Source organism: Neopelma chrysocephalum, unplaced genomic scaffold (genome assembly GCF_003984885.1).
Source record: "Neopelma chrysocephalum unplaced genomic scaffold, ASM398488v2 Primary Assembly neopelma1_97, whole genome shotgun sequence".
NCBI lineage: Eukaryota > Metazoa > Chordata > Aves > Passeriformes > Pipridae > Neopelma > Neopelma chrysocephalum.
In genome coordinates this window covers 1,541,635-1,552,404 of record NW_020897760.1, presented here as the reverse complement: position 1 = coordinate 1,552,404, position 10,770 = coordinate 1,541,635, and the positions used below count along the sequence as shown (strand labels likewise).

The window sequence follows — 10,770 nt, the reverse complement described above, 5'->3', positions numbered from 1 at the left end:
TTATTAGTGTGAGATCTGATATAAAGATAATTTTGTATTTTTAGAAAACCAAGATTTTTATAGGTCACCATTCTTTGAGAAATGTGACTGAAAAATATGTATATACCTGCTATTTTTAAAAATTTCAGGTGAAGATACGCATTTTAAAACTATGAAATACCTGCTAGTTACTTTACAAACTGATTTTCAGGTCAGGCAATGAAATTGAAGTAGAGATGCTATAAACTGTCTCCTCAAAACCTGTCTGAAGCTTATCATCAATTATGTGATGTAAATTATTCTGGGATCATGAAAAAGGAATACTCCTCTCCTAGAAATACTGAAGCATGTAACTGTCTCCTCGAAAATATTAATCAGACTAAGCTATTCCAGTGCAAATCATGGATCTACTCAAACATCATCAAATTTAGTGAAGCTAATGAAGGAATTAAAGCAGAATAATTAATTTTACCATTAATTTTTCCAGTTTCAAGGTGGACACTGCTTCACCTGTACACCACTGATCATTAATCCTACCCACAGCAATTACTCTCTCAAAAGCTGCCTTTTTTGGTCTTTTTTTTATGGGCTGCAGGTCCTAAATGAAAGTCAGCAAAGATAAAGTGTATTGCTAAAAAAAGTAGTTCAGAAATGAATAGTTTGATATTAATGGCAAAAATAAAACTCGTGCAATATGATTTGTAAATAGTTCCAGAGAAACTATAGAAAATAAGAATATACTCAAAGAAATGTAATTTTTTCTTGCTTAGAGAAATATACTTAAAAAGATTGTATTTGGTAGGTCAAAGTATTAATTAAGAGTCCTTGCTAACCCATGCAGTGAGAACTGACACAGGTTAGGGAACCTCTCACACACCCATGTGCTGCTACACCTGCAGGAGTGGGAAACACCTTCAGGAAGATGCTGAGATGGTGAGACTTAGGATGAAATGCAGGTCTCCAAAAAAAAGAGCTGTACCTGGAGAGAGCAAAAGCAAAAAACCACTATTAAAAAAATAGCAGAACAGTCCAGCAGAACAGCAAGTGTAACTTTAGTTGTGCTACTGACCTGATGCTGTTACACAGATAAGCCACTTTATAGTAATTTAATTTAATTTAATTCAATTCACTAAATTCCTTGTTAATTAAGAGTAACATACCCATCCACAGCAGTTGCTCTTGCAGCTCTACTAAGCTGAAGATTAATTTCCTCCTGCTTCTGCAGCCTTGAAGTCATAAAAGCCATATATATATATATATATACATATATATATATATAAAAGTTTTAATGGAATGAGTATGTTAGAGTTGTGTCACAAATGTTCTTTTGGAATTAAAGGTGCAGTCAAGCATCGTTGTCCAGGTTGGTCTAGTGGAAGATGTCCCTGCCCATGGCAGGGGGTGGAACAAGATGAGCTTTAAGGACTCTCCCAACTCAAACCAATCTGGGATTCTATGATTCTGTCTTCAAAAGTACAAACAAGTTCAGATCTGTACAGATAAAATAAAAGGCAGAAATTGAGAACATCTGCTGGATCTAAGACCCAACCTGATGTTCCCAGGTATTAGAGATACGGGGAATGTATCTGTGGGCTCTTTAGGTGATTGCTTATATGAAAGAGAAATTAAACTATTTTATATAACCTGAAACCACATGGATTGGTGTTTCCTGCAGTGAGGGTATGATCGGTTGCTGTATATTCCATAAAAATCATGGATTACCAGCACCACTTCATGTCAACAAAACATAAACAATCCCATTCTCTTTATACTGTGCCCACTGTTTCCTGCTCCAGCTGCTCCTTTTGTTTCATTAAGACACTGAAATTTTGAACCCAACAGATGTAGATTCAACTGTCAACACCAGTAATTAGTTGGGTGATGATCCTCCAGATGCTCAGTCATCTCACAAATGCATACACCAGAGGTGCCAAAACAAGTTCCTTTGCCCATTTTCCCAACAAATTTCAATACATTTGGCATCTCAGTGCACCATTCCATAGTGCAGTAACATGCCCAAACATGGGATGCTTCTTTACTTCTGCAACTTTCCTCCATACAGGCACAAAACCACTTCAAGTGACTGTGCCCAGAGCCAAACATTTTCTTTTTAAGTGGAACCTGATGGCTTTTAATTCACCATAACACTGCTCCTAAGTGTTAGGAATGATGGATTATCTCAGGAACAGCCTGGTTGGGAACTTCTCCTCAGGTTCCATCCTGTAACTCAGTGGTCTGTGAGTAAATAATAAAGAGATGAAGGAGGTAAGAGCTATAACTTGCAAAGTGAGTAACTATTCCAAGGAAATCATTACACTGGGCCATACCGTAATGGGCTATTTTGGGACTCGTGGTCTTTGCAGTACAATTTATGACCTTTGTTGCCTAATGCATCATTAGCAAATCTGTGTGGTTGTATTTAAAGGCAGCAAAATAGGAGTAAATATTAAAACAAACCACCACAAATCGAAGCCAAATTCTTGAATAACAACTGAGAACAAAGGAAAAGGAGATCAAACAAATATTTTAAGTACAGTTCTCTTCAATGAATGGCCCAGGGGAACCTCTGGGTTCTTTCTCCTAAATCAATGCTCTCCCTGCTTTAAATCACCATTTTTCCCTCATAGGCTTTATTTTTCTTCATTCAACTTCAAATTTAGTCATAACTTACTGGCACAAAGTGCACTTTGGGTAGGAATGTTGGGGCTGTACTTGCTTTTGCCAGAAATCCAAGGAATATTTTAATTTTTTTTGAAATAGCAAAATTGCCAGAGTATTTTTATTGGCCAGCCCAATAATGTGCTGCAAAGGGTAGTTTCAAACCATTCTGTCTCAGATTCCCTAAAAGGGCCAATTTTCTAGGAAATGGAAACTGATAGTGATAGTTCCCTGGGAGTTGTAAAATCATTTCACATTAAAATATAGGGAAATTATAATAATGGGTTAAACCATTCCTTAGGGTAAATAAATACATCTCAATTACTATCTCATTTGCAACTCCTTGGATCTGACTAATTATAAACGGAGAAAATTTGCTGTGAAAACTGAGTAGCTGGGATGTCCTGGGAGTGAGCAGCAATTAGTTTGGATAAGATAAACCAGTCCATGATTTATCCCTGCCAGCAGAGGTTGGAATTTCAAACACCCCCACAATATTTTGTCCTTAAAAATGCTGTAACCTATTAAATACGGAAAAACTTGTTAAATATGGAAAACTGGCCTAAAGGAGGGAACGCAAGTGAAACCTTCCCAAAAAATTTATGAGATTTTCAAATGTTCTGCCATTCAGTTATAAAAAGGTTTCCATAGAGACTGTCATCCAATATGCCTTTTTGCCATAAACACACTCACTGAAGTGTCTGACTTCTCCATGTACATGGGAGCAAAATAAATCCATCCCCTTCCTGTTTTCCAGGTTCCCTAGCTGAGGTTACGGCAGCAACCCATTTTGCCTTGTTTTTGGAGATTTCCTTGGTTCTGCTGCAATGGAAATAAACACATTTAACAAGGTTATTATTATTTGCAGCAATTAGATAATGCTGTTTAATTACTCAACCTTTAGACTCACCCAGTTGCATGTGATTTGCATACATTATGTCAAGAGAACTGATATTGGGAGCAAAGGAATTGAAGTGTCAGAATGTTGGAAAAGTGAAAATAAGTGTATTAAAACTATTTGACTGTATTCCCAGTTTCCTGTTCTCAGTGCCAGCTAATCTTGGGGTGTCTGCCTGGTTTCATTACCTCTGAGTGCAGTGGAAGAGTTTTAAAATTAGCAAAATCCATCAGTGCTGGCCAAACTGGAAATACTTGGCAGTCTGAGCCAGTTGTTCAAGTGGTGCAACAGTGCCTGGGTTTAGAGGAGAGACAGACCATCAGTTTTATAAGAATGTGGCAAACCGTTTTCTGCGTTCTCTGTGGGGACCAGTGACAGGACCCCAGGGAATGGCCTGAAGTTGTGTCAGGGCAGGTTTAGGTTGCATCTCAGAAAAAGGTTCTTCCCCCAGAGGGTGGTTGGGCACTGAACAGGCTCCCCAGGGCAGTGGTCACAGCACCAAGGCTGCCAGAGCTCCAGGAGCGTTTGGATGATCCTCTGGGGCACCTGGTGTGACTCTTGGGGATGGTCCTGTGCAGGGCTGAGGGTTGGACTTGATGATCTGTGTAGGTCCCTTCCAACTCAGCATATCCTGTGATTCTATACCTTTTTTCATGCAAACTGCTGATGAAAACCCCTGCCTCAACAGTTTTGGAGGCCAAGGTTGTTCCCTTTGTCCGTGGAGCAGATGTTGCACTCCTGCCACGTGAGGGGTGAGGTATAAGGTTCCTGCCCTGGCTTTTTGGTGAACAGTTTCTCTTCCCTGCTATCAATCCTGTTGTTCCATCAGAGACAATCACAGCGGAGAGCACTTGCTCCAGGAACCTGGTGCAATTGCCAGTGTCAGCTATAAAAATTGACAATAAACCAGAGCCAATCAGGATTGTTCCCGATGGCTCCCAGTTCCCAGAGTGATCCCATCCACTGCTGCCACCAAGGAAACCAGCCCAGGGATAACAGTGAATTTTCCCACAGCATTTAGATGAGGCCACTCTGAGCTGAAGGCGGAAACTTCCAGATCTAAGACGTTCCACTTCTGCCATCAAATTCCTGCTTCTGTTCTGCTCAAGCCAAAGTGGTATCCACTGTTCCATGGGGCTCTTCTCCCGAGGTGGAACTAGTTCTGCGCAGGCTCTGGCACTCACAGCAGTTGTGTTTGGCACCTCACTAACGAGGCAGGGCTTGGAGGACTTCACTCTTGGACTTGAGTGTCGAAATTCCACTGCAGCCTTGGCTTCAGGAACACCAGCCCTTCTGGGCCAAGGTCCTTCCGTGACTCAGTTCAAGCACAAAGCAGAGAAAATAATTACCTCTCATCACGCCAGAGGGCTGCAAATAAGGAATATGAAATATTCCATGGCACTTATGTGCCCTTCTCACAGTTTGGGTGCCTGGCAAAGGGGGGTTTGTACAGCAAAACAATGCAACAGTTACCGAGTTAACTGCTGTGGGAATTAATATTCCAAACATCACTGACAGCCCAGTGCAGGCTCCTTTGAAAATCACAGCCATAGCTGGAATTCTCTTTTAAAAACAAATTAAATGGGTAGCCAAGAGCTATGAACACTGCAAATTAATCTTTGCACTTGCAAACAGCCTATTGGATTACCTGCACTCTCTTAACTTGATCCAGGACTTTCGCATCCTATTTTTTTCTCCCTTTTCCATATTTGCTGCCAGTTTACTCTCATAATTTGTCCTCCGACAAATGCACTTTCTCTCCTCATCCCCATTTCTGGGTCACTTTACAGAATAAAGCCTTTGAAAGCCCGAGATCTCCTTTTGACCAGTTATAGTCACAACTCTTACTGCATGTGAACCTCTCCTGAATTCTCATCCATCTTCTCTCTCCTTGCCAAGGGCAAGGGTAAAGATAATATTTCATGGCTTAAGTGGCCTTATAAAATGTTCATAGGCAATTTGTAACAGACTCATCTTTCCAAATCACACTTTTTATCCAGGCAAGGGCATAAACAAATAAAAATCATCTCAAATGATCAAATCCTCTCAATCCATTTCCAAGCAATGTATTCTGCCCATATAAACGGCGTCTCCATGGGCAGGCAGCAGGTTACTTGGATATGGGAAAAATCAATACACTTTCAGTGCTCAAATACTGAAAGCATCGAGTCAATTTAACATTAATGAACACAAATCAAAGGCAATTCTTGTTTTCATTTCAAAAGAACCTTTTTTTCAACAAGAATGAGAGAAAATCTACAGGAAATTAATACAACTATGCTGCAAAAATGAAATAAGTGGAAAATTAATGGTTATAAAATCTGAACAGTTATAGGGAAGGAGGATTCAGGGTTTAACTGCTTGTTTTATGATCTTGCTCCTCAGTCAACACAGTAAAATAATGATGGGGAGGGAAGGCCATGGCAGCAACACAGGCAATAAAAATGAAGAGCTATCATGCAGCTTCTTATAACACTAATTACACCCATTATCAGGTTTTGGTTTAAATGAACAATCATATATTTCCCAGCATTCCATTTATTCCTGCTGGGACAAGGTCAGCTGTCAGCATTTGGAGCTGGGATTTGGCACACCTCTAAATCAGTTTTCCCTGTAATTACTCTTTAACAGCAAGAGCTTTGGCTCTTCTCATGACCTTCAAGTTTAAGCAGAGTTGTCAGACCCCTCAGATCAAGTTTGTATGTCCTAGAGGAAAAGTGACCAAAGAGCAGCAAGGAGCAGCTCCAGAAAAGCTTTTAAGGGAAAAGCAAGGGGGGATTTATTGCTGTGACTTCCAAGAGGTTCTGCAACCTGCTGCATTTCTGGCAGAGCTGCAACAGAACCCTGCAAGCACCTTCTGCTGGCATGGAATGTGAAGAACCACCAAAAAATATCTCCACTGATACAGTATTGTAGCTAAAGTAATTAATATTATGCCATTTTCCAATGTACAGAGTCACAGAATATTCTGAGTTGGAAGGGACCCACAAGGATCACCAAGTCCATCCTTATTGATAATATTTCTGATACATTTCGGTCAAAAATTATTTGTCCCACTAGAAAACATAGCAGAGAATATGCCAGTGTGGATGAACAAACACAGGTTGTACATACACATTTAACAGTGCAGTTTAATTAGAGCTGGACTTAATGACCTGCTTCTCACTATGAATGTGCTCCACAGACTTACCTGGTTGGAATCAACACCAGCAACGGAACAGACCAAGCCAAAGGTGTGTTCTTCTTTCTCTCAGTTTGTATTTTCTGTGCATGACATAAATTGCAACTGGGGAGCAAATACTTAAGCTCAAGAACTTCACCTGCAGAGTGAAACTCCTTCATCTGTCTGTAGATGGGCAAAATATAACTTAAATTGGGCTTCACCTGCCACAGACACTTCTGTGGTGTGGGAACAGCTTTGGGCTGAATTCCACCTCCTGTGGTTCACAGAGCCGAACAAATAATGTCCTTGCTAGAACTTCCCTGATTTATGCCTGAATTTTAGTGAGAACAACTTTATGAGTTCTACAGGACAAAAAGAATCCACAAAGCATCTTCTTTGATGTTTCACTCAAACTCTTATTAAAACTCAGAGGTGAACAGTTTCTATGCTGAAAGCAATTTTCCCTTCATGCTTAAACATTCTGCATCCTGGCTGTGTTTGTTGTTCTTTGTCTAGCAGCAAGATTAAAATCATGCATTTTCTTCTGAAGGCAAACCTGACAAAACAGCCAATTTGTTCACTATCCACCATCCAGGATGATTTTGGACATAAAATTAGAAATTCTAGCAAGCTAGGTCTAGAGACTGACACACAGGGCATCAGATGCAGAGCTCTGAGAGCACAAAGCAGAGCTCAATAGATTTCTGCAGCTGCCTGGTCAGCAAAAAGCCTTCATCTAATCCTACACAAACACAGAATGGCAAATCCAGAGCCACGGCGTTTTCAGGAGCAGATAAGAAAAGAAAACCCTGAAATTCTTGGCTTTGGTGAGCCTGTGCAGTGGCTGACCACTTCCAGAAATGTTCGATTCCCAAATAATGACAAGCTAAAAAAAAAAGGCTTTAAAACTTACATCAATATTGTCATTTATATGTAAAGATTAGATCTCTCAAGGCTGTTGGTAAAAGTAGAGGAACCTGAGTGAATTTTCAGTCCTGTTACAGCACTTTTTCAGCCAGAAAAGGAAACTGAGACAGAATCATTTCCATGTAGCCACTATTCACAGATCTATACTTTATATACAGTTTATTTCACTAGAGATTTTAATTTTATACATAGTATAAAGGGGTATCCTGGTATCACACATATAGTTATTTTACTGTACTGTTTAAGAACCAATTTTTACATAATACAGTATTAAGTACCATATTAATTAAAACAAGTGATTTTTAAAAAAACCCTACATATAAATGGATGTTTATCATATGCACAGTGCAAGAGTGTTTTTATATCCTCATAATCACAAAATGTGAATCTAAAATACAACACTGATTTCAAACTAATTCATAGTTACGATGCCCTGTGTTGTAGACATTGATTAATCTTTGTTTGAATTACCAAGCAATGTTAAAATTCCAGACAAACAGCAGCAGCAGCAGCTTCTCATGATGATTTCAAGATTTCTTCCACAGTAACCCAAGTTTTACAAAACACTGGTTTATCCCTACTTCTGGTCTCAACAGTGTCCTAAAGAAACAGGAGAATGGCACAGATTCCATCTGGGATTATCTGGCAACTAATGCTAAATAAATTCTTTATTACTTCCACACAGGAATCCTTTAAGGATGATCAAAGAGGTAAAGCTGGAGAGGTTTATGGGCAGAACTCTCAGAATTTTAGTAACACAGTACAGGATTTCTCCTCTGCGAATCGGAAGACAATACTGTAATAAGAATCAGGTTGGAATATTTACAGAAAACCATTGTGGAAAAGAAAGCATTCCTAATGTAAACACCGAGTCAGAAAGGACTTCTTCATTTTCCCATTGCAGAGTGGGGCACTGGATGAACATCAGCTAATAAGGAACAGATGTGTCTCCTTTAGAAGAACCACTTCACCATCACAGGATGCATGTGGTGCTTGTTGAGAATTGCTAACATGTTTTCTCCCCTCCCTCCCCCCAAAGTTTGAAGTTCAATAAATAGTAGAAAAATAATCCTTTACTTAAAAATCTTGAGATGCATTGTCCCAGGTTCCATACAGCAATGTCGGAGCAGGGAACTTTCCACGCGCAGAGAAACCAACAGCCCTCCCCCCGCTCTGTCTGGCACTTCTGTAGCCTTCAGCTGCACAGATTTCTGCTCTTCCAGTTAAGGAAACCAAATCATCTCTGGCTCTTTTAAGCACTCTCTCTCTCCTCTTGGCTCAGCACAAAGCTCCAGCTGCTGTATAAACTCACGGCCCCGCTCCTGGAGGTCTAACGTGCCTCCTGCTCCATTCCATTCAATGTTTTGGCAGGTCCATTCATCAAGCACGTCTCCAGTTCAGAGCCAACCTTACATTTATAAAAATGTAAAGCTTTGATGCCTAAGTTTACTGGGGAAGTCAGTGAAGTTGTCCCAGGGGAGCAGTACAGCCCCTGAGCTGCTCAGCGGTCCTGTCCCTCGCGCCGTCGGCCATCAGCATTCGGCATCCACAGTGTGTACCGTGACCGCAGCCTGCAGGTGGTGGCTGTGGTGGAGGGTTGGGTGGTGCAACCGGTAGTGGTGGAACTTGTGGCTCAGCAGGGCGGCTGTCTGAGGGGGGGTGTCCAGGTCCAGGTCTTCGTCGTGGTTCCCGACGTCAACGCCGGCCGACAGCGGGTCGTTGTTGCATGGAGGGTTCTCACTGTCCTCCTGAGGGCTCATCGTGCTGTAGCCTAAGGAAACGAATCAGCAGCACGGAGGGTTAAAAGCAAGACTAAAAGGTCTGACTGCTGCACCCTTCATGGAACCAGACACAGAGTGCTTTACAGAGAGAATAAAACTTTCCTTAATAAAGAGAAAAACAAAACCAAAACCTTCCCCTCCTGTAAGTTTATAATGGGTGCCTTTCCCTGCCGCCATCTTTGGTTATAAACTTTGGGTCTGTTCTACCCCAAACAGTAACAAGAACCATGTGTTCAGCAGTTTGTTACAGCAGAATTGTTGGCACCAATTTCAAAACCAAAACATAAGATACCACCCCAAAAAAATCTGTTAGATATTACCTGGATTTTTAAACAGACAAGAAATAAGTGGGATCCACTCCCACATACTTCTGTTCCTAGGATCTACACCTTTCCTGGATTACCAGTTACTGTATCTGGAAGCAGCAGAATCTCTTCACATCATTGTGTTTTATAATCTTAGTATTTAATTCTTAAAAGGATGAGAGCACCTTTCACCTGTGAGGGTCTGTTGGCAAAATCCAAGCACGTGTGTTTAATGCTGGGGAGCTTTCCATACTTAAGGAAATCTATGGAATCCTCCTGGGAAGGGTTTCAAACAGCAAGTCCATTAAGCCAAACTGTACTGACACTTCCCACTGAACTCATGCACCTGGTGCAATTAACTCAGGGTTCTCTTTTGGCTAAAATATCTGCTACTGGAGTCTAAAAAGTTAAAAGAAACAGATCAGGAGTGGTGAGACATCCATTCCCTGGAATATCCTAAGGAAATGATGTCACTGGAAAGACAGTTAACAGCTAACCCTTGCAGGCTCAGCTAGGAAACTGTTTCCTAACAGGTCGCTTTCCTTTGAAACAGGTGCTTCAAGTTACTGGGAGATTTGGATTTATCACTGAAACCAGCTATTTCCAGCCTGCAGTACAAACAAATCCACCTCAGTATCTAAATGGAGAAACACAAGTGCAATTTAAACAGAAATATATCTTGCTTTAATTAGAAAAATAATCCTTCTCAAAAACTGAGGAACCACTGTGCTTCTGAGCATCTTGCCCAGGTTTTTAGCTGGAGACACCTAAAAGAAGTGTGTTAAAAATAGCAGGCTGAGCACCCAAAGCTGGCTCTCATTTCCCATGCTCTGAGTCATGGCTTCTAACTGGCAGGGAGGAATTGGGGAAGGAGACTGGGCAGCCCTTTGAAGAAGATGGAATTACAGGAACTAAAAATAGCGGCACACATTTCAGATGAAGGTAGGACAGTTCCCCTGCTGACCCTGACAGGAGGACTAAAAGATGGGAAGGATTTCCTAGGGCTGCAAGAAACGGAGCAAAGGGAGCATTAATCTGGCAAATCTGCCTCAGCACAGG

The 10,770-nt window shown here is 41.0% G+C and overlaps 1 protein-coding gene across 3 annotated transcripts in view; it reads right to left on the bottom strand.

The window, feature by feature from the left end:
• Positions 1–7,769: 7,769 nt before the first annotated feature.
• CACHD1 (cache domain containing 1) overlaps positions 7,770–10,770 on the bottom strand; it is a 95,051-nt gene continuing 92,050 nt past the window's right edge. For all 3 annotated transcript variants that reach the window (XM_027694372.1, XM_027694373.1, XM_027694374.1), the window contains one exon: positions 7,770–9,396. In XM_027694372.1, the coding sequence (XP_027550173.1) occupies positions 9,158–9,396 (239 nt within the window). In that variant the 3' untranslated portion in view covers positions 7,770–9,157. The remainder of the gene's footprint in view (positions 9,397–10,770) is intronic.